The sequence below is a fragment of the Rissa tridactyla genome, chromosome Z (assembly GCF_028500815.1).
Source record: "Rissa tridactyla isolate bRisTri1 chromosome Z, bRisTri1.patW.cur.20221130, whole genome shotgun sequence".
Lineage (NCBI taxonomy): Eukaryota > Metazoa > Chordata > Aves > Charadriiformes > Laridae > Rissa > Rissa tridactyla.
Genome location: NC_071497.1, coordinates 87247873 through 87273785, shown reverse-complemented (window position 1 = coordinate 87273785; position 25913 = coordinate 87247873). Strand labels below are relative to the sequence as shown.

The 25913-nt window shown below is 42.1% G+C and overlaps 1 protein-coding gene across 1 annotated transcript; it reads left to right on the top strand.

The window, feature by feature from the left end:
• Positions 1-1722: 1722 nt before the first annotated feature.
• Positions 1723-24467, top strand: LOC128903095 (phospholipid-transporting ATPase IC-like). The gene is made up of 27 exons (XM_054186998.1): positions 1723-1903; positions 4650-4747; positions 6062-6175; positions 6714-6812; positions 6918-6979; positions 7417-7489; positions 7585-7655; positions 8918-9000; positions 9758-9916; positions 10097-10185; positions 10935-11125; positions 12035-12243; positions 13068-13111; positions 13258-13414; positions 14298-14486; positions 15230-15342; positions 15822-15986; positions 16340-16451; positions 17577-17652; positions 18053-18185; positions 19353-19638; positions 20410-20633; positions 21184-21267; positions 22226-22471; positions 22725-22863; positions 23883-24013; positions 24237-24467. The coding sequence occupies exons 1-27, from the start codon at positions 1723-1725 to the stop codon at positions 24465-24467; spliced, it is 3759 nt and encodes a 1252-aa protein (XP_054042973.1).
• Positions 24468-25913: the final 1446 nt, after the last annotated feature.

The following is a 25913-nucleotide window of genomic DNA, read 5'->3' as shown; positions in this document are numbered from 1 at the left end:
GTTGCCAGGGAGGAGCAAGAGCAGACCTGCTCCCCATGGGAGAGCAAGTGGATGTGCGAGGCAAGTGGGACAGACCCCAAGATGGTGACCAGGCCCAGCCAGAGTCCAGGCCATAAGGCAACACCACGGTGATGAGGCTGGTCCAGGGTCAAGCTGGGAAGTGGATGTGTAGCTCAGGGTTAGGATCAGGACCAGCGATGGCCGAAGAGGTCCACAGTGTCGAGGCAGAGCTGAAGGGGCATGGACGTGGCCACAGCTCAGCTGGAGACCGGCCCTCCTTCGATGCAGCTCAGACAGGGCCTGCAGGCTGAGACAAAATGTGGTTCCTAGTCCCATGGGCGCGAGGGGGCCGGGGCACAGCTGGTCGGGGCTGGAGAGGCTTATTGATGCCCTCGGGGCCCTGGCAGAAATGGGTGAGGTGAGGGAGCCCCCTCCTCTCCTCACAGTTTTTAATTTTCTTACAGTTGTTACGGTGCCTAGCACAGACAGGACAGAACCTGTTTGGGATTACTGATCTTCACAAACGAGTGCAAGTGACTTAAGCCTCAGTACCACAAATTTGGGTATTGCATGGTTAGAAATGAACAGGATGCACTTGTCAGAACAGCCTGAACCCTTGTGCTGGATCGGTTATTAAAATGCCAGGACACCCAGCAAGGTGACTGACTGGCCAAATGTAGATGAAGACCACCTAGGAGTTGTGCAGGTGGTTATTTGTAGATGTTGGTTGGACGGGAGTTACACAGGAGTAAATGGTTTCTGGATTTTGTTTGATCGGATGCTGTCTGTTGCAGCAGATAGCTTAAGCTGTAGAAACTGTCTCGGTGGTCTAGAAATGCTGCGGGAGGCTGGGATCCCTTATTGCGGATCTTGGTCCTGTCTGAGATCAGCCAAGTGCAGCAGCCCAAGTCGCAACAAAATTGAGAGCTTTTAAGGAGCCATAATTTGAGTAAACTTGATGGAAAGTGGAGATCCCAGATCCAGTTTGGGAGATAATGTGCTAGTGCTCGAGGGTCAGGGAACACATGCGCTTTCTGAGAAGCTTCAGGCAGAGGTATGCACACACACATCATGGCTTCAACTGACTGGCCCTGTGTGTTGAACCACAAATTAGTTATAAACTTCCTCGGGTATTTGGACACCAAGATGTGGGATCTTGCAATGACAAACACTGACGTTCAGCCTGTCGGGAGGGGAGAGGAAGCGAGGGCTGGTTTGGGTGAGACTGGGCAGAGCGGGATGGAGGACCAGCTGTGTGACCCAAACTGGGCCCTTGATGGCACGATCCACGCTTGCCTGGCCCTTGATGCCCAGTTCCTTGCCCCACTGTGGCCAAGTGGGGCTCTGGCTCCCGTGTCTCTGCAGGGAATGATGTAGTGGCCACTGGCAGTCAGGTGTTTGCAGGCTCCCTAATTCCAACGTCCCACTCAAGGTGTGCTGCGTCACGAGCGCAGGGCGTTCCGTAGTCTGTTGTGTGAGCATGTATAATTACATATAGCAGAACAGTAATGAAGGACTTGCTGTGAAAATAACTGCCTTGTGACTTTGGTCTGTGTTTGAAAACCGAGCTCATGCGGTGTGCTGTTCCAGGGAAACTGGTTTCAAACGTGGGTTTTGGTGACTAGCATCAACAGAGGAAAATTACAGAGACGTGGTTTCCAGCACTTGCTATGTTAACCCCTTTCCCTAACTTTTATAAAAGGCTCGCAGGGCGCTAGCAGCATGATCTCAGAAAGGGATTCGGAGACCACCTTCGATGAGGATTCCCAGCCTAACGATGAGGTGATGCCATACAGTGACGATGAAACAGAGGACGAGTTGGACAGTCGGCAGCCTACAGTCGAACCAGGACAAAACCGAATCAACAGAGACACAAAGGAGAGACGAGAGACATTGAAAAAAGGTAACATTATGACAGAAACTTGATTTGGGTAGCAAACGCGTGGATCAATTTGACTTTTGTGCTTATTTGTTAGGTAGGATTTGAAATGGCTTATCTGAATCCATGGAGTAGTAATTAATTGATGGCAGTGCAGTTTAACCAATGTCAGAACGGAAATCGGCTTCATTCCAGTTGCAACCAGAGTTCTGTGCCACTGCTTGTTGCGTAAAGCTAATGATCTGCACGGTGACCTCATCTTAATTAGGGCAGGTCCTAGATGTACATAGCCTGTGGTCTGAGAATTGCTTCAACAGAACTTCAGATACTTGCCTTCCCCATCATCTGGAAACTTGAACCAGCATAGGCCAGTTTGCTGTGTTTAGTCTGATGGTTTGCATGTACGTTTGCTTTCTGAGTCTTGCACAGCTGAGATTTCAGCTTCAATGCTAATTTTGTAGCCTTGTGGGTTTCTTTATTTGCAGTAGTTTCAGAATCACAGAAAGGTAAGGTGAGTAGGAGGAGTTCAAAGAAACCTGTCAAGTGCTGCCAGTGTAGGAACATGAATGGGAGGAGCCTCTCTGACATGTTTTAGACATACCTGTTCTTTACCTCTGTCCAAGGGAAGTCTGTAACTCCCCTAAATACACCTCTTTGAGTGTTGCAATGTGAGTAACTTTTATTTAACCAAGGCCCGTTTAATATATATAGACTTCTTCCTGTTTGTGTGGCAGTAGGGAACAGTTGATCACCTCTCATTTTATAACCACCTATTACATGTTTAGTTTTGGTTTGGTTTTTTTTTTTATTATGATGACTGAGATAACATAGACTATAGAATAAATGCAGTTGCCTTAGCCTCTCACCATCCATCATATCTTCTTGAGTTCTCATCATGACAGTTGCTCTGTTCACCTGCTCCCCCTGTTTTTTTTTTTCCTCGATACTTTATTTCGTAGACCCAGTACATCAGCAAACACAAGTTTGCTTTGTGGCCTAGTATAAGCACAAGAAAAAGAAAAGAGAGAGAAACAAAACTAAAACAGGACCTCCTACACCTTCAATTTTGTTTCTGAAGTATACCGTGCCTTTTGCTTTTTCCTGGAGGGTGTCTGAAATCAGAGATGAGTTTTGATTCTGCCCTCCAAAGGGCTTGTAGCTCCCGCTAGTTCAGTGTAACCACAAGGCTCTGCTGTCTATACAGTTAACATTACCCAAGTTGTTATCCAAAATATGGACTAGAGCTATGGATATGGCAGAGTTCCTTTGAACTCCGATCTAGGGCAAAAGCTTTAAGGAGGTGAGAGATGTAACCATGCAGGCTTGGTATGCCAGTACTCTAATCATAGACTCACAGAATGGTTTGGGTTGGGAGGGACCTTAAAGGCCACCCAGTGCCACCCCCTGCCCTGGGCAGGGACACCTCCCACCAGCCCAGGTTGCTCCAAGCCCCGTCCAACCTGGCCTTGAACCCCTCCAGGGATGGGGCAGCCACAGCTTCTCTGGGCAACCTGGGCCAGGGGCTCACCACCCTCACAGCAAAGAATTTCTTCCCAATATCCCATCTAAATCTCCCCTCTTCCAGTTTAAAACCGTTCCCCCTCATCCTATTGCCCCATCCCTGACAGAGAAATATTTATCTTGTTGTAGCACTCTTTATCTCTTCTGAGATTGCAACCGGTATGCTGGAAATGAAAGTTGTATAGTCACAGTAAAGTCACAGATGCATCAAATGTGAACTTGCTTTATGTGTTGGGTGGGAAAACAAAAACGGCTTTGTGCCTAGATTTGAGTTTTTAAGTCTTAGTCAGCCTTACCAGACATAACTACCTTACAGCGGGCCCTTACCACCCCGTGGGTCCCTGGCAGCATTGCCAGTCCCCACCCCACACCTCTGCCCACCCATGCTCTGCAGTGCTGGGTGCGCTTAGGTCATGAGAATCCCATGAAACCAAAAAGAACACCCATTAAGGACAATTACTGTGGGCTGGAGGAAGGGGGGAGGCACTTGGCTGATGAGTCCAGAAGGCTGGATTTCAAAATACTGTCTGCCTCATCCTTCGCAGGCAGGCAAAGCTCTCCCAAGAGTTGGTTTCAAAACTTGCAGGAGGAGTTTAGCGGGGAGTTCCTTTGATGTGGGCAGGGCCTGAATTTGTGGGTGTGGGTAGCAGGATTAATAGGGCTATCGGTGATGCAGGCTTGAGGGCAGGAATGGGATCTGAAGGATTTTGGGGGGAAAGAGGTAGCCTGTGAAAGAGGGGGCATGGATATCTGAAGAAATAAAATGAGTGCTTCAGATTCTTACTTTTTTTATGGTTGTAAATGAAAACCATTGCACAGTATAGTTATATGAAATGATTGTTTTCAAAAGTTGAGCAGACCTTTTCACTTCTAGAAAGTCTGAGAAACCGTGTTTTGGGTGCTTAGTGCTTCACAGGTGTAACAAAAGCAAACCAGAAGAGGGGAATGATGGGAATTTAGCACAAATAAATGTTACTCTGATAGGTTTTCAGTTTCTCATAGGACTTCCAAATTGTTAATCACCACTTCTTCCTACCTCAGATTTATATTTTAATTGTTCATAAAGACAAATAGCCTGGAAACTACTTGAAAACCTTTTTTAGACTATGTACTAAAAAGCAGGTACCAGTTTTTCTTTCATTTGAAAGTACCTTTAAAAGATGGCATTTGAGAGAAAACGTGAAACTGGCAGATTTGTTCTCTTGTGTTTATATCGGATGTTGACCCATTTTTGCCTTATCTCTTCCAGACTGCAGCTGGCAAGTTAAAGCAAATGATCCACACTTCTACGAGCAGCCCCAGTTTAAGAAAACAATATTTCTGTGCTTCAAAAAAAGCAAATATGCAGTAAGTTTTCTTTATCTCAGTTATGCATGAATAGTATTTGTCAGGGTGAATACTTTCTTAATCTCAGTAAGATCTTTCAAACCGCTGGTGATTAGTGCAAAAGCAACAATTAACACTTCCTTAGGATTTCCAACAAAGGTGGGGAAGTATAACTGGGTTTGGGTTTATGAATGGAAAATCAAGGTATCAAGAGACTTGTTTAAGATAAGACACAGAATTAGAAGCTGGGTCTCCTCAGTCCAAATTCCGAGGTTTATCAGTCCAAATTCTGAGTTCTATCTGCTCAGCTGTGGCTGTTGCAAATGCCTGCATAGGTGTCGTCTTCCGTAGAAGAAGTCTCAGTCTAGTATTAAAGCAATATCCTGATTAAGCTAGACTGGGACAGTCTTAAAAATAGGCATTTGGGAATGTCTAATCATTTAAACAGTGTCATTCTAAATCCACCTTATTATGATACAGGCAACATTTCTATCTCATTTGTCAAGACAAAAGGTTGAATTTTTTTTCCTGTTCCTAATTTTTTAACTTTTCAAAGCAATAAAGCTGTGGTGCTTGTATGTGGTGCTGGTTGCGAGTGACAGAGGCTTGGACTGAGAGGTTGTGTGTGATGCATTGGCTCCTGAGATTCCCTTGTACCTACTGACATACCTGCCTCGCAGACTTGGGGCAGTTTGGATTATCTCATGCATGAGTATGAACATTTCATAGTAAAACTTCTGCAACTGGAGCCATTCAGATAGAAGTCCTCCATGGTTGGACTAGGTAGGGACTGGCACTCGTGAGAGTTGCCTTTGCTGGATCTGGCATAGTCCCTCCTGAATAAGTGTAATTAACAGTCCTTCATATCTGGATTCATAATTTGTAGTTTGATGCCTGAGATCAATTATATCGCTAATAGTGATGTTGTGTATTTAGCAAATACTGTCGGGAGGCATTACAGAGAAGACTGGCTAGGAGGAGGAGAGCACTGCAGTTTCCTCCCCTCTCTGTGCTCATCTGGCAGTGCCATGTGCACGGTGACATTTACCTGGGGAGAGGCTGTAACCTTTCCAGACTATGCCCGCGCAGTGCCCTGTAGCTAAAGCTTCAGTCTGAGATGCCTTTTGGGGTACGTTCATGTCAGTGGAACAGACCTTTTTTGCCTTGTTTCATTGAGACGGTGACCCATGTTAAACTGTTAAGGAAAGGTATGTATCTAACAAAGTGTATAGGAAAGATTTCACTAGTAAAATGCTTTACTTAAAAATATGCATTGTACGTTTGTAACGTCAGAAAAATCTGCTGTTGTGAATGACGTTTGGCTTTCTTCAACAGGGAAATGCAATTAAGACGTACAAGTACAACCCTATCACTTTTTTACCACTGAATCTATTTGAACAGTTTAAAAGAGCAGCCAACTTCTATTTTCTTGTTCTTCTCATTTTGCAGGTAAGAGAGAGAGAATACTAACTGTGAAGTGAATTTGAGGTGCTCATCTACTGAGCTGAATAATCCTTATGACACAACTCAGCGCTATCCTGTCAGGACATTGCAGGGTACTTTGTAGGGGACTGTAGCTGAACTACTACAGAAGCTAAGCCCATATTAACAGAAATCTGGAACAACTTACCCTAGCTTTGTATTAGCTAGGGTGAGCTAGCTGCAAAATTCATGAATTTCACGGGGAAGAGATATTTCTTTCGGTTGTTATTCTGTAAAACACGATGGCCTTAAGTTCCACTCATGAATCAGAAGTACCAACAGAAAATATGAGCACCTACAATTGTTAAAGAGAAGCCGATGCTGAGGTAGGGCAGCACGGTCAAACTCTTCCCTGAGAGTCTCATTTATCTCCACAACCCGAGTTAAAACTCTCTCTGATGTGCTGCTTTTTTTTCTTATGTTGTAGTCAGATCACTATTAAATGTCTCTGAACTGAGCTTGATTGATAATCCTGTACTGAACTGATTTTATTTGTCTTTTGTAGTCGATTCCCCAGATAACTACCCTGTCATGGTATACAACGCTGGTGCCCTTACTCTTGGTGCTGGGAATAACTGCAGTCAAAGACCTAGTGGATGACATTGTGAGAAACATATTTTTTAATATGACAAGCAAAAGAAAGCAGTATAGTTCATTTGTTTAATTGTGATACACAGTATGGAGTACATTCTCTGCTCCTGGTTTTCAGACTCGTCACAGGATGGATAACGAGGTTAATAATAGGGCATGTGAAGTCATCAGGGATGGAAGGTTTGTACTGTTCCCTTCTTAACTATGTAAGTAATGTTTGCTGCCTTGTGACTAAGTTTCTTCGCAGATCTTAAACCATAGACAACAGGGAAAGTTCAGCTTTTTGTTCTTTACTGCGTGTGTGAAAACCTAATTGAAAATGGAAAATAATTGCCCAAATGAGGAATTTAAACTTAATTCTGTGGCAGTAAATCTGCTAAGAGCAACTTCTTTGGCAGGAAGGACAGAAATTCACGTATAGGTGAAGAGGGAACAGAAGAGGTAGGTTGACCTCTAAGTTATAGACCCTCAACTAAATTGCAGTTTCTAGAAAGAAAAAACACACCTTACCAAGATGTAATGTTGTTGTACTAAGGAAAGTTCAATATTTCAAGAATTATAGAGTGGATAGTGTTCTAGATTAAATAGTAATAATGATTAAACTATCTTGATATTAGGTTCAAAAACACCAAATGGAAAGATATTAAAGTTGGTGATATCATTCGTCTGAAGAAAAATACTTTCGTTCCTGTAAGTGCTTTAGATATATTTGTTTTATGTTTCTACAGAGTTCTGTACGAATCGGGAGTTGGATTTATTTGACGCTTATTTATTTGTTTTTATAGGCTGATATTTTGCTGCTATCCAGCTCAGAGCCAAACAGTCTCTGCTATGTAGAGACAGCTGAACTAGATGGGTAAGGCTCTATTTAAGGATTTCTTGGATTTAATTTTGGCTTACTGGTAAGAGTGTGTATTTCAAGCTCTACTAGTCACTTGCTGAGCCACACCTGGCAAACTGTCCAGTTTTTGATTCCCGCAATTCAAGGGTCATTCAAAATTGGTGAGGGTCCACTGGAGTGCCACAAAGATGTCTGAGGTGTTGGAGAACATGACATGCAAAGAAAGGGTGAAGGACTTGGATTTATTCAGCCTGGAGAAGAGAATGATTTAACCAGTCTTTAGAAGAGTGATTTAATCAGTCTTCCAGTATCTCAAAGATAGTTCCAGAGAAGATGCTCCGTTCACAAGGATGCACATTGACAGAACAAGAAGCAGTGGATACGAGTTGCTTCAGATGAAATTCTGTCTGCATTCAAGATTAGTTGTTCTCATGGTGGATGGTTTTTACTATTGGAATAGGTGCCCAGAGGCGTGGTGGAGTTTCTCTCACTGGGAACAGTCAAGGGTTCGCTTGACAGGGCCCTGGAGAACCTCAGCTGAAGTCCTGCCTCCAGCAGGAGGTTGGACTTTTGATTACCAGAGGTCTCTTCCAACCTGGACTTTTCTATTATTTTAAACTTTTCTTACTCCCCGTCAGAGTGGGGAAAACAAAAATACATGTGTCTCTGTGCAAGTTTTTCATAGAAACCGCTTAGATAGCGTAAATCTTACTGTCTCTGTCATGTTGCTTTGTAAATGTTGTTTTAGTTCATATTGTCAGTTCTGAATTCCTTTAGGAAAGTCTATAATGACACAGACTTCACCTATGAGGTGAATGTTATTTTTTTCCTCAGTGAGCAGTGAATTCCTCCCTCAACCTTTAGTATCTTAAAAATGATAACTTATGCAAAACAAGGATGTCTTGTGTTGCGAAAGTTTCCTCTCTATTGGAGCTTTTAACAGCATCAGTTATTAATTATTGCTTTCAAATAACCAAAAAACCAATTAGTTAAAACTTAATTATTATTAGTGAAGCCGTGCTTGTGAGAAGCTTCACTTATGTGCAGTGAGCAGAGGTAAAGGGGTAAGATTTCACTTGTGAAGAAACGCAGCCAGTGTGAGCTAGTCGCGAGGGTCAGGAATGTTTCATGTCTGTGCAAATGCATGGCTTTGCCATTGCTTCAAAGTAGGAGGCTGGTACCTATGGCATATTGATTTGCTTAATTTAATTTTGTTCAAACTTCCGTTCCCGTATCCGTGTTTTTAGTAAAGTGACCTTTTTATCCTTTCTTCTTAGTGAGACTAACTTAAAATTCAAAATGGCACTTGAGGTAACGCACAGATATCTCCAAGAAGAAAGCGCGATGGCAGACTTTAATGGTTTGTATAGTCACATTCCTACAACTATTCAAATGTTGCTCGCACAGTTCACAGTACAAGTAAATAAAACATGGGTGGGGATGGAAGCGTTGCCAACGGTGCCTGTGATGCTGGAGTTTGTGGCTTCCTGGCTTTTGTCAAGAGGAGACGTAAGCAAGTTGCACGAGGAAATTGTGCTGCTGAGCAAAATATAGTGTGTGTGAAGATGAGACCTTTGCCATGACTGAGCTACGGGTATCTGCGCTGTGTAGCAGTGCACAGTGGCAGTGTGTATCCGCAGCAGCATGGTGCGGGAAGGGTGTCTTCCCCCTCTGGGATCGTCGCTAGGAAGTCCTTAATGGCAAAATGAGCTGAACGCTACGTTCATGCTGGAGTGTGAGATCCAGAGAGACAGACGCTCCTGTAAGCAGGCCTTTGTTAAAACTTCAGAAATATTAAAAGAAAAGGTGAACAAAAAGTGCCCTATTTGGCAGTAAATGCTGTGTGTACCCGTCTTGGTGCAGAAATGAATTTTTTCTGCTATTTCAATCTGGAAAGCAAAATACCAGCCTAAGATACCACATGTAAAATATCAGCAATACAGCACTGGATATTTGCACACCCTAAATTTCAAAGAAATGGTTTATTCAGAACACTCGTTTTCTCAAAAAAGCAACCTCATGAAGTAAAACTACTTCTATGGTGGGTACGACTCAATGCATTTTTATTTAACATATTCGTATAACATATATTAATCATATTCTCCAATTTTTTTTAGGTCTGATTGAATGTGAAGAACCTAACAACCGGCTGGATAAGTTTGCAGGAACATTATTCTGGAGAAACACGAGTTATTCACTGGATGCCGATAAGATTTTATTACGTGGATGTAAAATCAGGAATACAGACTTCTGCCATGGAATGGTTATATTTGCAGGTATTTGTGAATTGAACACGTGTAATATTTACCAACTAAATAGCAACTGAAAGCATGCCCTAGGGAGTGAAATGACATCTTTATCTTATAAACATTGACTGTATTTTATGTCCTAGTTTTGTAAAATAGTAATACTAGCACTTGTTTATGTATTGTATCTTTCCTTTTTTTTCCTTTTAGGTGCTGATACAAAAATAATGAAAAATAGTGGAAAGACGAGATTTAAAAGGACGAAGATTGACTCCCTTATGAATTACATGGTTTATACTGTAAGACTTTTTGTTTAAAATTCAGATGTTTGAGTTAATTTTTAAGTGAATAGAGTGAATGCAAATTTAAGAAACTTTTTTTTTTCTTTTGGTGTAATAAGTTTGTTTCCACTTTGTTGTGACCTGATGAGTTGGGATGAGGTAGGAGGAGATCTAAAAAAGGTGCCTCACTGTTGGCAGAGTCTGTGACCCTAAACTGCAGGTGTAGGGCAGCCTACGTGATGTGGAAAAGTGCTTCAAACCCAGTGCTGCAGGTGCTTCTGCTTGTCTGCACTAAACTGCTGGGCAGACCTGAGGACCCAGAGGTCTGTTCAGCCTGAAAAGTTCACCACCTGTGTTTTTTGTCCTTGGTTGGCACCTGCGGGACGTGTGTGTGAGGAATGCCTGCTGTCCTACAACCGCACTCTACTGAGTCACTCCCCAGGACAGGAAAGGGGAGAGAGGAGCTGGCCTCTTGGGAGGCAGAGGCACTTACCTCAGCACGACTGCTGTTCTGCCCCTGCTCTGAGCACGTTCACGTACCCTGTTTGCTGCCTGCTTAAATAAATGTAAAAACATGAAAATGATGCTTGGAGAATAGACTAAAATTAGAACCCAGCTTATTTGAAGAGTTCATTTTGTAGGAAAGGTTTGCTCCCCTTCTTCTTACTTACCAATACATGTAGTAGTCTATTTTGAATGTGGAGATTTGGGATTTAAGTTAAGCAAACGTTTCTGAAGTGTCACATGCCACTGTGTGTACACTGTAGATTTTTGTCGTCCTTATCCTGCTGTCGGCTGGCCTTGCCATTGGACACACTTACTGGGAGCAGCAGATTGGCAACTCGTCTTGGTACCTCTATGATGCGCAAGACTTAAGTCCTCCGTATCGTGGCTTCCTTAACTTTTGGGGATATATCATCGTTCTGAACACCATGGTTCCCATTTCCCTCTATGTCAGGTAGGTAAATACCTTGGCCTTTAATAGCTGAACGGGTGACAGGGTTGAATTAACTCATGGATTAATGGTGAATGGACCTAATTTCCCATTAGTGGTAACAAATGCAGCTTTAAGTTGGGTGGGAAAGCATATTAATTCTCTCTCTGACTGAAGAGACATTGGATGCACTCACCTTCACTGAGATTTTACAAGAAAGTGATCTGTGATTCTGTATATTGTTTTAGTATAAAATCAACACTCAAGGATCTTTGACTCAGAATTTAAAGATACCAAGCTTTTCCTACGGTACTAAGCATATCTGCTCTATACTTTGACTCACGAAAAAATTCTCCCAAGCAATGATCTCTGACAAAATGGGAGGCTTGATCCCGCTAGCATTTAACTTCTCAGTCTAATTCTGCATGAAGGAAGCTACTTGAAAAAAAATAAAATAGAAAAATCATATTTTCCAGATGTATTCCTCAAAAGAGAGGCCTTACTGCTCCATGAAGTATGAATACTTTTGTCTTTGACAAACCTATCTGTAACATATTTGAAGTCCTCCAGCCTCCTACCTGCTCTTCTCCAAATTGTACTTAAAACGCTATTCACAAGTGTGATTTTTTTATTTGTGATGGGAGCAGCACCATCAATACTTCTGGCTTGATAAAGCCGTAGAGGCTTTCCCCCTGTTACTGTGGTGGTGTTGAAGCCGAGCGGTGTGGTCCAGCGTCAGTTTGAGTGGCCTGTGTAGGGGTGACGGTACTCTGTACTGTGCTGGGAAACGTCATTGTTTTGTCTTAAGCTCCTGGCTGTCGGAGCAATTTGAGTCCTGGAAAACAGTCAGAGTCCCCTGGATCTGATAATGTGTCATTATTTTAGAATATGAGATGCAGCTGGGAGTGAGAGCATTCATTTTATTTCATTTAGCGTTGAAGTGATTCGTTTGGGACAAAGCTATTTTATCAACTGGGACCTGCAAATGTATTACCCTGAGAAGGACACGGCTGCGAAGGCCAGAACCACCACGCTGAATGAGCAGCTGGGGCAGATCCACTACATCTTCTCTGATAAGACTGGAACGCTTACACAGAACGTCATGACATTTAAAAAATGTTGCATCAACGGCCAAAGATACGGTAAGTCACCCTGCAGTGGAAACCACGGCTAGCCCAGGAGTGCTGCTTTGCGACGGGAGCACAGAGGGGAGACAGCTGGCAGCCTCTGACCAGTCTGTACAAATAAGTAGGAATTTTAATGCTTGTTTGAAATCAGGTGCATACGAATCCTTTTAGATTCAACTGAACTACCACAATTTAGCCCTGGTATTGAGTAAAGCCCCCATCAAATTGAACTGTTGGGCTTTTCCCGCTTTTTTCCCTTTTAAAAAGTGGAAACTGGTAGACTTGAGTGGGAACTTCCCAGCAGAAAAGTCAGAAATGAATAATTTACAGAATGCTTTACTTTTGGTAGAAACACTTCAGGGACAAAAATCATCTAGAAACAAATAAGAAAACGTAGTAAGAGCAGCAGTTTTTCATTTCAGTGTTAGATACTTCCATTTTCAATCTTGTCTGGATTTCAGTATTTCGAATATGCAGTGTATGTGCTCCAAAACTATTGTCTGGTCAGTTCAAATAACGAAGAACACAGTGTGCTAACACCACGTGCTTTTTTTAAACATCCTACCTCTGAAGACAGATGAGGAATTCCTGACAGTTAAAGCTGTGTTAAGCCAACATGGATGCTTTATGACAATTCCACCACATGCTTTTTTTTTTTTTCTTTATATTTGCTTTGGTGTCCCTAGTACGCAAAAGTACCGTGGCTGTTCATTAATCTTTTTTTTTTAAATCTGAGCTGTTCTAGTGCAGGAGCTGTTCTATATATCTTTTTACTTTGTGAATGAGTCGTAAAAGCTTTGTTGTCCTGTGCCTTCTAACCGATGGTGCTTGCATTGCAGGGGACTGCCGGGATGGAGCAGGGCAGCTGCAGAGCCACCCAGAGGTAGGTCGGTCCAGTCTGGCACTGGGGTCCCTGCGGTCTGTAGAACCGGGAGCGTTCCCTTGCCAAAGTATGAAGAGATGCAGGTAGGCACAAAGCAATTGCACATGAGATAACTCAAACTCTCTCTTCTCCTATTTGCTAAGCAGCAAGTGGATTTCAGCTGGAACACATACGCAGATGGAAAGTTCTCATTCTATGATCACTATCTGATAGAGCAAATAAAATCTGGAAAGGAGCCAGAAATTCAAAAGTTCTTTTTTTTGCTTGCCATTTGTCACACAGTCATGGTTGACAGTTCTGATGGTGAGTACGTTTTTGGGTGTTGGTTGTTGGGCTTTTTCTGTGTAAGGAGAAATGGTAATTCAAATCCAGTTGCACGAGGGAGAGGACCAAAAGCAATGCCGATCCCATAAGTGAGAAGGAGTGTTAGGCTGCTCTTTTAAATTAAACAAAAGCAAGAGCTGATGCTATTCCCTGTGCTGAATTTATCTGACCCTTTATGGAAGGAGGTCTGTTTTTATGACAGGTAAAGTTGTGGCAAATGCACATCTTAAATAACAGCAGGTTTAGAAAGGTGGGGGAGCAGTTTATACAGAGGTCTTGTGGTTTATGTTACGGGTCTTTTCTCCGTTCAAATACATCTTTAAAATCTCAAAAGCATGAACCTCAAATGAATTGATAATGAAACTAGCATAGTGCCTACTTCCACGTTCATATGTGGAAGTACAAACACATTTGGAAACATTTTCAGTGTGGAAAAATGAGTATTTTCAGCATGAGGGTTTCATGCTCTTACTCCTTGACTCTCAGCCCCATAGACATATACAAATTACGTATGTCTGTCCTAAGAGTACTGGCAGCAAATAAGCAAAATTAATAACAAAAATGTGATGGAAACTGAATTTAGAGGTGAACAGCTATTGAAGAATCACAAACGTGAAAAATAAGGCTGGAAGATTCAAATAAAACACTGAAGAGTAATGTTGCTTTACTGTCATCTTTGCGAGATCTCTGTGGAACTGGCAGTCTCCTGTCCTTTCTTGCTCTTCCTACTGATATTTTCAGGGTTGTTTCCACTCTGTTATAGTGGTGTCTGTGGCCAAGGATTTGTCTTTTGGAGCTCCCTTTGCAAATGGGATTGCTCAGGTACTCCTGGATTCTCTTGTTTCCTGTTTCAATGATACAGGTCAGCTCAATTACCAAGCAGCTTCCCCAGATGAAGGGGCCCTGGTTACAGCAGCCAGAAACTTTGGCTATGTTTTTCTTTCACGAACACAAAATACTATCACTATAAGTGAAATGGGGATTGAAAGAACTTACGACGTCCTTGCTATCTTGGATTTCAACAGTGATAGAAAACGGATGTCTGTCATCGGTAAGCTGTTTACAACCAACCGCTGTAGAAAAGCTCACTCGTATTTTATAGGTGAAAAAGTACGTGCAAGGGAAGTTGAAGTCAACAATTATGGCTGTGTAATACACAGTCCTATGATAGATTTTACTCCACATAGCTCTGGATAGCAAAAGAGGGGCTTTGCAATTAGATGCAAATGTGTCCACTAGACAGTCCTGGTGATCAGGCATTGCCTCTGCTGAAAAAAATCTTGGGTCCCTTTAGTAGAACCTTGAAGACATGCTGCAAGGTGATTTATTGCCCCTTCTCCCCAGAGAACAAACAAGTTGTATGTTCCTCTAGCTATTGGAGTACTAGGTACGCAGGCTGAGGTAGCTTTAGTTTTGATTTTAACTATCTTTAAAGTGGTCAGTCTTGAATCAGTGAGAGATCTGGTTTTTGTAAGGCTATAATTCTGGTGCCTCGTATCTCCAGCATATGTCTCTGCCCGGCTCCTATGGGCGAGTGAGATGTTAATACTATTAACAGTTATCTAAAACATAATCCTTGGGGGTTTAAATATCCTCTCCTGTCATGAAAGAGAAGAGGAAATGCACTTGTCAGCCAGGTTACTTAATTGAACATTATTAGAGATGATGAAGAAGAAAGGTGGTCTTGTAGTTTTGGTCCTTAACAGCAGTAGACTGAAAAATCTAATCTGAAACTATTGCTTTATTTAAATGCACTCTAACCTTTTGTCCCACCTCTCCTATTTTACTCCACAGTAAGAGAATCAGGTGGAAATATCAGGCTCTATTGTAAAGGGGCTGATACAGTAATTTATGAACGGTTGCACCCAAGGAATCTAAAGAAAGAAGCTACAGAAGAAGCACTAGATGTACGTTTGTATTTTGTATGCCATTTTAAAATTAGAAATTGTTTATTTCTGACTATAATTTTATTGATTTCCTTCTCCTAAAGAATTAAAACAAATGCAGACCTATCATTGGTTCTGCAAATCATCCCAAACCTGAGAAATAATCAAAGCAATATAAGTTTTCATGCATGGTCTTAAAAATACATTCATTGTCCTTTTGTGAGAAGTGAACTTAAATTTTGTCTGCATGCTTTTTTTTTCGTAGTTATCAGTCTTCCAGCTCACTACACGCCATTCTATTTCTCACCTCTTCAGTCTTTCAGTTCAGACTGCCTTGTCAGCTATAAGTTAGTTTTTGGCATTTCTGAAATACCCAGGACCAACTGTGCAGTCAGATTCATTGTATCAGACTTACTAAGTGCTGTGATCTTAACACTTATGTTTGGATTGCAAACGAAGAGTTTTGTTTTGTGGATGTTTTATTTTTAATTGTTTTTCAGATTTTTGCAAGTGAAACTCTTAGGACACTCTGCCTGTGCTACAGAGACATTAGTCATGATGAATTTGAAGCATGGAATAAAAAGCTTGCGGAGGCCAGTGTAGCTACAACTAATCGTGATGAAGCTCTGGACAAAGTATATGAGGAAATAGAAAAAAACTTGATTGTAAGTCAAGCTTTAAATTTGTAGTGTACTTTTATGCTTATATAAGAAGAAACAGATCTTTTTGAAAACAAAATATCCTTGTTTATTAGGGCATTTTGATTTAGATCTTTTCAGTATTTTATTGGCTTTACAGCCAAGCCAAATTTTAGAGTTTAATAGAATGAAGGGAAATGTATTTACATGTGTTTCCGTGTGGTCATTTCTATACGCGAGAATTTCTTTACTGAATTCTTAGCTTGAGCGGTAGCCTGGCTTGAAGATATATCCAGAATAGTTTCATTCTCTTCTCAAAATGAATCAGTTTTCTATACACATTTATCCTACTAAATACCTATATTTCGTATATCTTCCAGCTGCTTGGTGCAACGGCCATTGAAGACAAACTACAGGATGGAGTTCCAGAAACTATTTCCAGACTTTCAAAAGCAGACATTAAAATATGGGTGCTTACTGGTGACAAAAAAGGTGGGTTTACTTACAGCCAAAGAGCTAGCAAAACCAGGGTAAGGGCTAGAAGATAAACTGGGACAAATGCAGACTAGAAATAAAGCATATCTTTTTAGAAAAGCTTAGTACGAAAGTCCGTTTAAATCACAACTAGAGGAATTTCTACAACATGCAGAATTTCATCCTAGCTGTTCCCCATCCAGAATTACTGGATGGGCTTCTGTGTAACTTCTGTTCCTCCAACAGCTCAGCCTAGATGACTGATTTTGTGACCGTCTTCGGTAAGGAAATACCCAGCTACTGCTTTTGCCAATGCAAAGCAAACACAGGACAGCTTGCTTTTAATACCAGACTTGCTTAGCTCTGAGGGCAGGTGCCAAAACTTGTCTTTTTACAGTGAAGATTTCCTTTTCAAATAATAGCAAGTGCTGCTGACAGAGACTGATTTGCTTTTCTTTTGCTAGTTGGCTAGTCTGCAGTCTGGCAACACATTTTGTTAAGCCAGTTCAAAAAAAGGCATTGAATTTGTAAGTAAGAATGGCTGTACTACAGCCTGGCTGGAGGTGCAGCCAGACCAGCATCTCTCCGATGCTGGACACAGCCTTGGTTCAGGCAGTCCAGAGTGGGCAGGGCGAGATAGCGTGGCGTAGCCTGTGGCTGATTCTGGCGGTGCCTTTGGTTCACGGCCCTCTGACACGGAGACAGCATCTCCACCATCAAGTTAAATGGGCCCTGGTAGATCTTTCTTCTGCGAATTGGCTGATGGACTTTTCAAGGTCACTAACAGTTGTTGCGTTCAGAACATCTTGCGACAACACATTCCACCTCAGTAATGTCCACTTCATAGGAAATGTTGCATATGAAATATAATTCCCTGGCTTTAAATCCATTGCCCACTGTGCCTTTATTGCCACACAACTGTTGTATGACAAATAATTAACAAGCATTCCCTCAACTTCTCTGTGCTGTGTATGATTTTTCTTTTCCTGTTCATCCTGTTTACTGTAATGAAAGGAACCTTTTCATATTGAAATGTAACTTCAAAAATTACTTAAGAGGCTTCAGGTACTTCTGGCTGCTTCCAGCAGTTACTCGTGACAGAACTTCAGGTAAATACTTTCCTTTCTTATTTTTTTATTTTAGAAACTGCTGAAAACATTGGATTTTCTTGTGAACTCTTAACAGATGAAACAACAATTTGCTATGGAGAAGATATCAGGCAAGTGAAAAACACAAAGGATTTCTTTAGTGGGAATTAAAAATGTTCCATTTTTAAAATTAACCCAGCAGTAACAATGGTTTATCCCATCGTGACTCTTCAATGACTGAACAGTATTTCTTGGCAGTTGGTCAGCTGTTGTCAAAAGGGTTAGACCCAAGGAAAAACAACATGGGGCTGGGAGAAGAACCAGGGCCTTGCAAAACAGCAAGGATATCAGACCAGTGTGATCCTCTTTTCACTGTTGTTCTAGCACTGCTTAGAACATCGCCTAATATATGGCAAAAAAAGTCCTTGCAGCATGTATTGCGTTTGTTTCTTGCAGATTTTCAGTCTGGGACTGATCTAGCCTAAAGCTTATCCTTGACTCTTCTGTAATAGTATCCACCTCTCTTTCCAGTGCTCTTCTTCAAACTAGGCTGGAAAACCAGAGGAACAGAGCTGGATCAAGTACCCATTCTTCTCTAAGAATGAATGAGCCCTTCTTCCAGGGGAGTAGAGATCGTGCCTTAATAATCACTGGCTCCTGGTTGGTATGTACAAAAGATATTCTCCTGTCTGTTTGAGATTTTGGGGGCCACCAAATCGCAGTGTCCTTCGCTGAGGACTCTGTTCATATGTCTGCTTTGCTAAACCAGTCAATGAAAATTCTTTGGCCGTTGTGCTGCAGACAGAACACATCTCTTTGGTATTTATGTTCAGAAGGATTTTTGGTTTTGAAGATTGAAAATAGCGCTCAATAAAATAAGGTATTTCTTGGGCCTTTCAAATCACCCTGATAACTGCCATCAAAGTAAAGCCAAGCCCCTGCAAAAGCACAGTCTGTTTTTCAGCGTGTGTATTCTTCATGGGGATTCTGCTCTAATGGAAAAAAAATGAGGAGATACTGCCAGCGCTACAGGATGCAGGGCTTTGGTATAGGCACAGAAATCGTGCTTGAAATGAGAGAAGGGAGTGAAAGGGTGGAAACAAAAGACAAGTTTCCTGCTCAGTCCTGCAACATAGTGCTCTCACAGGAGCTTGGAAAGCAGAAAAGAGCTTTTGGCAGAGAGGTGACTAACAGTAATTCAGCGGCTGTTACCCACCCTGTTGGCAGGCTGCTCTTACACCCGTAAAGGAGAAAGTCCAGTGAACAGCTAAGGACCGTCTGCCACGTTTCAGTGTTCCAGCCCTAAATCTTTATTGGTATAAAGCAATGTACGTCTATGTATAAGGCACAGGAAGCAGGCTGGAGATGAATAAAGGAAATCCAGAAGGAACATCAGATAAAATTGCAGGTCTCTGTTACCTCCTACTCCAGCTGAGCTGCCCCAGAGCTAACCCGGGTATTTATAGGACACTTCTGCATGTGTTGGACGTGATCATGCTTCCTTTTGGAGATGGGGAAATAGGAGAGAGGGAAGCTTAAATACCAGAATGGTTTCGAAAGTGAATTTGTTCCCATCAGAAGAAATATTCCTTTGAACTCTGCAAGAAGTGCTGTGACACTAAATACAAGCATTTTGCTTTTGTTAATCCCACCAAGTACATTCTTTTCATTATTTCCGTAGCTCTTTGTTCGCTCCTCTGCACAAGCATTTTATTAAAACGCTATAAATGGGTGATGGGAGCCTAATGACGTTAAGCGTATTGTATAGGCAGCATTTGGAGTGCAATTTGGAACAGGGTAGAAGGGAACATAATATATTTTTGTTACACAGAATGAAATCCTGCTAGAGAAGAAAAAGAAGAAAAAGAAACTTAAACTGAAATTCCCTAGAACAGCAGAAGAGGAAAAAAAGCAATCTGAGAAGAGAAGAAGGGCTGAAGCTTACAAAGAACAGCGGCAGAAGAACTTTGTTGATTTGGCCTGCGAATGCAGGGCTGTGATCTGCTGTCGAGTGACTCCGAAGCAGAAAGCCATGGTGGTTGAGCTTGTAAAGAAATACAAGAAAGCTATTACTCTGGCTATTGGGGACGGTGCCAATGATGTAAACATGATAAAAAGTAAGGCAGCTGTAGAACTTCTCTCAGTAGGAAAGATCTCTTCTGGGCGTTCTTCTGCAGTCTCTTCACTATTACTCTTTGTTCAGAAGACTCTACCATCTGTTTCATTACCCGTGTTAACATCACTTGACTCTTGTTAGCCTCTATGCCTGTGCTTTCACTTTTGAGGAAGCCCTTTATGAAATGGTTAGTAGTTTTTGCTGATATATTTTAGCTTTTTCTGTAGACATTCCCTGAGAAGGGACTTGAGTTACATCTGTTGTTATGTTGTGGGTTACAAAAGCATAATATAGAGAGCAAAGCAATAGCTTGGCTGCCCCTTGCTTGGAGGCGTTAGCCATCCTGTATTGCAACTGGTGCTCTTTGAACTGCTTCCTGAGAAATCCCACTGAGAAAGAAACTCCTGGGATATGGTTTATGTTACAAGTGTGTGTGTAAACTGCCTGGCCAGTTCATTCAGGGTTTGCTTGCTCTCTCTCATCGCTTAGTTCTCCCTTAGTCAAATTTCCCGGCATCCATTCAGATGGAACAAGCACTAAGAGAGAATCGAAGCGACAGTGGATACGTGAGCAGTGAATAACAGGGCAAAGAAGGGGCGATGCGCTATTGTGTTAGTCTTTAATGCAGCCTTTTGTGCTACATACAGACATAAAATGGGGCAGAAGAACCTGAAGCAGAGAATAGGAACCATTAGAAGACCTTTTGCCCTAGGTTATATTTTTCCTCTCCCTTTGTTCAACATAGTGTGTGGTGTTTGTTTCATTAACTTAGCAGCTCACATTGGAGTTGGAATCAGTGGCCAAGAAGGGATGCAAGCCGTCATGTCAAGTGACTACTCTTTTGGGCAATTCCGCTACCTCCAAAGACTGCTGCTGGTCCACGGACGATGGTCTTACATTAGGATGTGCAAGTTTTTGAGATATTTTTTCTACAAGAACTTTGCTTTTACACTAGTCCATATCTGGTATTCATTCTTCAATGGCTTTTCTGCCCAGGTAAGGAGGCATGCTCGTGTGCAATATTAACAAGCACATCTTCCTTTTTGTGGGTGCAGAATAGCAAAGGCTTAACCTGGGAAGTGATGGGAGCCTGAAGTTATCATCAATAATTTCTGCGGGAGAACAGCTGATAACGACCAAGCTAGTTAGTTACAAGCTAAGCAGTCGGTTGTGGTTTCAAAACACTCAAGTCAGTATCACGATTGTACAGGGAGGAAGAGATTGTTACACAGCGGTTTGGGAAACCTTTCCCAACCCTGCTACTTAAGATATTCCTAGGTGAAGTTGGATGCCACATGAACATTTCAGTAGGAAACCAAATCCAAAAGTCAGGTAACACTGATGGTTTGTAAGGAGTGCACCAGCTTTATACAGGCAAAAAAAGTTTCAACAGAGCTTTGAGCCAAGGTGCTGCTTGCCTTTGGGGTAAACACCAAGACAAGTAATTTAATGCTGTAGTAGAGCACGTGTGGTTTTTCTCAGGAATTGGAAGGAAAAGGTGTAATCAAAAAGAAGTCATTAACTACTGAAACTTCTCTTCTTGCAGACAGCCTATGAAGACTGGTTCATCACGCTGTACAACGTGTTGTATTCGAGTCTCCCGGTTCTGCTGGTTGGCTTGCTCGACCAGGTATTCTCCGTGTTGTTAACCACAGATGAGTCCAAAGGCACCTAACATCAAGTCTTTAATTACACTGAAACCAGTTGCTTCAGTTTATGTACAAGGCATCTGGGGGGGGGTTGTTTGGTTTTTGGGCTTTTATAAATGTATTCCTCTTCCCAGTGTGTGAGGTAAGAAGGGACAATAAGCAGAGGGTTACTGAAATAGCCAAAGTTAATTGATCTTCAGTGCTAATAATGTTTGGTAAAAATATTGCTAAGTGCCTGGTATTCCATGCCATCATTCACACAGCACAGCAACGGGCGGCTTTGTTAATGGAAAAGACATTCCTTGCTTAGCCTCCTGAGCTGAAGATGTAGGGACTGAACAGTTTCGAATGACTGTGTTTGACAGGAAGTCTTGGTGCGTAGCATTTATTTTAATTCAGTGGGACGCAAGTGCTTTTGGCCTTCTCCACGTGTTTTTGCAAACAAGGCTTACCTGCTGATTAGCCAAATCAATGTTTCTGCTTTCTATTGTGATAAAAGCTAAGAAATTCAGTACCAAATTAAGATCTCACCTGAGTATTTGTTAGAGACTTAAAGGCAGGACATGCAATGATAGCCCTCGTCTTGCGCTTATTCAGTGTGTAGGGAAAAGACCCAACACAATACATAGCCGTAAAGAGCTGTGCAACTGTGGACATTCTTGTCTTGGCAAATAATGGGCTAAAAGTGTAGAAGCCTGGAAAGGGGGTATGTGATGGCTTTGTGAGAGATGTCCTCCAGGCCTGGCTCTTCCTAGTTGCATGTGTTGCTCTGTGCGGAGCCCTGCTGCCCACACTGCTATTTGAAGAGGGAAAAGAAATCTGCCATTCCCTTTGGGACGCTGGGTAGTTGAGCTTCTTACTCTTTAAAACTCACATTGAGAACAAGAAATTGCAGCAACTTTTGTTTTTTTTTCCTTTTTCTTTTCCTGCTTTATTAAGGACGTGAGCGACAAACTGAGTCTTCGGTTCCCTAGACTGTATATTTTGGGACAGAAAGATTTACTTTTTAACTACAAGAAGTTCTTTTTAAGTCTGCTTAATGGAGCTATAACTTCATTGATAATCTTCTTCATACCATATGGAGCTTACCTTAAAACTATGGGACAAGATGGAGAAGCACCTTCAGATTATCAGTCGTTTGCTGTCACAGCAGCGTCTTCTCTTATATTTGTTGTCAACTTTCAGGCAAGTAAGCTTAGCTTCCTCATCTCTGTTGCTCTGAGAACACCTTCTGGTCATGTTTCTGAATTTGTCTACTAAAAACTTAACAATATAAAAAGGCTTCCCCTTTTTGCTTTCTCTCTTCTCTGTTGATGCGCTCTCTCCGACTGACGTGTAACTGGATGAGAGGTGACTTGACCAAAATGCTGTCAGTTTTCAGAGTCGTTGACATTATTTTGAATTAATAAACTCATTTGGAGCTTTTGTTTGCTTTCAGATTGGCTTGGATACATCTTACTGGACTTTTGTTAATGCTTTTTCAGTATTTGGGAGTATTGCACTTTACTTTGGTATCACGTTTGACTTGCACAGTGCTGGAATCCATGTTCTCTTTCCTTCTGGCTTTCAGTTCACAGGTCAGTCCTTGTGTTTGTGTTTCTTCTTCCTGCCTCACACAGCAGAACTACGGCCCAAATGTCACAGCATGAACCTTTTCTTTCAATGAAAATGAGCTGGAACTTGATGTTGCTCAGCAGTAGGGGTCTGCAAATGAAAACGGAGTTAAAACTGGGGGGCCACCTTAAAAGAAAGGGAATGCAATGATCTGGCAGGGTGTGCATTTGCCAGGTTGCTCTAACTGATCAGCGGAAGGTAAAACCCCAAAGCAAGCCGGAGCCAAGTGCTGTTAGCAGCTCCTGGGGATTTTGCTGGAAGTCCAGCGAGGTGTAAGTAGCAGCCAGTTGGACAATTTTTTCTGAGGAAAACTGTCCTTCCTAACTTTCCTAGTGACAAATCTTTCATGTGTTGCCTTGGATCTAAATATCCTCCCCTCCCCGCAAAATACCAAACCCCCTCAATTTTATCTTCTCGTTTTTAAGCTGAACCCAATTGAAAAAAGGTAGTTGCCTGTCATACAATGTTTTTATTTGACCTTTGGTAAAGTTTTAGACTTCTTTTATAACTTCCTTCTACCTGAATGCCTTGTGCGTTTCAGAAGTTGGTAAAGATAAGACTGCTACTTAGTTTGATAGAAAGTTCCAGGACGTTGGGGGCATGGCAACTAAATATCACTTGCCTTCTAGACCACATATATACCGATAATATGAGGAATTTTCTTGCTTTGCATGCTTTAAAGCAGGACAAAAGCCCTGAACCTCAGCCAAGCGTTTGTCTCGCAGCCTCCCGTACCTCTCAAAAGGGTTTTGAGGCCAACATGGCTATGTCGTAATGGAAGTGCTTCATAAAATTCTTTCCTATTATGCTCTCTTCAGAGTAGAGTCTCTGCATCCAAGCTTGATGGTGTGATAGACAAGAGAATACCTGAACGTAAGGTCCTCAGGAAAGAAGCTGTGGCTTTTAGTACCCTATAACTATAGTTTTATAACTAGTTTACTTGATCATGTCATAAACTAATTTTTGCTCTTTTTATTGCTAGGAACCGCTCCAAATGCTCTGAGACAACCGTACCTCTGGCTGACCATGATTTTATCAATTGCTATTTGCTTGCTTCCTGTCGTGGCACAGCGTTTCTTATCGATGACGATTTGGCCTTCAGAAAGTGATAGAGTGAGTAAAGTCCTCCGTTATTTCGGTTAATTGGGCATGTATTCACTGAGAGGAGTCAGTACTGGTGACAGTTTCTAACAAAGTCAAATTTAAAGAAGAGAACCTTCCTGTTAAGCAGTTTAGGGATGTAAAAAAGTAGGGGGTTGTAATATAGCGATAGTAAACGCAAACAAGCTGTTTTCCCTTGTAATCCGTAAACTAATCTGTCTTTGCATGCATGAAGATTCAGAAGAACCGCAAGAAATACGTGGCAGAAGAACAAGAGTGGAAGCGCAGGCAGAGCGCTTTTCGCCGAGGGGTGTCTGGCCGCCGTTCTGCCTATGCCTTCTCCCATCAGCGGGGATACGCTGATCTCATTGCTTCCGGCCGCAGCATACGGAAGAAGCGGGCTCCTTTGGACGCAGTGCTGGGCAGCAGCATCACGCAAGGCACAGATGCTCGTCAAACAAGCTGATTTACTGCATTTGGGGGAGAAGCTTTTCATCCCAATAATTGCACAAAATTTTTTTTTAAACAAACTCAGGATATTTTTTTAACCAAATGGCATAAGGATGTGAAGATTTTTATGTTTTATCGCAGAACTTCCTGGCTTTGGACTGCTGGAGACGTAGAAAGGTCAGGAGTTCTCTGCGGAGCTACTAATCCTCGTGCGACTGATTTCTGTGTAACGCAAAAGTGAAGGATATGTGTGCTAGGGAATGAAAACCCAGCACTGTCATTTTATTTTATTTTTTTTTAAGTGATGCCTGGAATTGCGAACTTTTTTCACATTTTAATAATACGTTGGTATAAAACTGCAGCTACATTTCATATTTTGTCTTTGAAAGCAAACTGCTAAGTAGCAGTTACCTTGTGTGCGCCATTTCATTATGTTGCACAGTCATAATGGCAAACCAGATGATCAGTCTTTTGAGAGGGCCTGAGCTATTCTCGCCTGAGCTTGTACAGCCTGAGATTAGGATAGAGACGGTGATAAACTTCAGTCTCAGGTTTTTATTAGGAATTCTGGCATTCATAGGTGCGGTTTCTGTTCCTTTCTTTCTTCAACATTTGACTACAGCTTGCTGCACTAAACGGAGAGACCTCGTTAGTATGAGTGATATGCCATTGCTCTTTCGGAGCCAGTTCCTTCACTTCCCCTGGAATAAAGAGATCCCATTCAATAGTTAAGAGGGTTTTTTCCTCGCTTGCTCTTTGTTTCTCTGCCCATCTCTTTCCAACTCTGGAATATATTTGTGTCTACTTACGCAGCGTATTTATGAACAGGTACATCTGATCTCTGGAAAGCTGCCCTTTGAGCTGGCAAAAGTTTGTTCATTTCACCTTTAGATACAAGTCAAAGGACAACTAGAAAACACTCACTTATTTCACTTGTGAGCGAGTCCATTCTTACAATGTAAAAAGTGTTTTTATGAGAGTCTCTTTACATTTGCACATACTTTTACTCTTCAAGTTGAGAGGTATGAATGTGTCACTTTTATTTTATCTATGTCCAGCTCCCGGAGGAAGGCTGATTACTGGAATGGTTTTATCATAAAAATCATGATACTCAGCTCTTGTTTAATGGAATGTACATTTCAAAAATATAATGCAAATAAATATGCTAAAGTTTACAGCTTCTCTTCTGTAAAGAGAAGGGAGAACAGAACTCCCTTCTGTAAAGGGGAGAACAGAAGCGTAAGAGGAGTTTAAAGAGGGGAGAGAGAGAGCCGCTCTCCCCGTGAGCCAGATGGGGACGGTCTGTAAAAACAGCCAAAATCCCCGAACCCCACCGCTCGTTGCTCCTCGCAACAGCTTCTCCGTCATCCGGCCGCCGCCCGCCTGCCCCGAGGGCCGGGCCCAGGTACGGGCCGTGGCCGGGCGGCTGATGCAAGGCTGCGGCGGATTGGCTGAGGGCGGT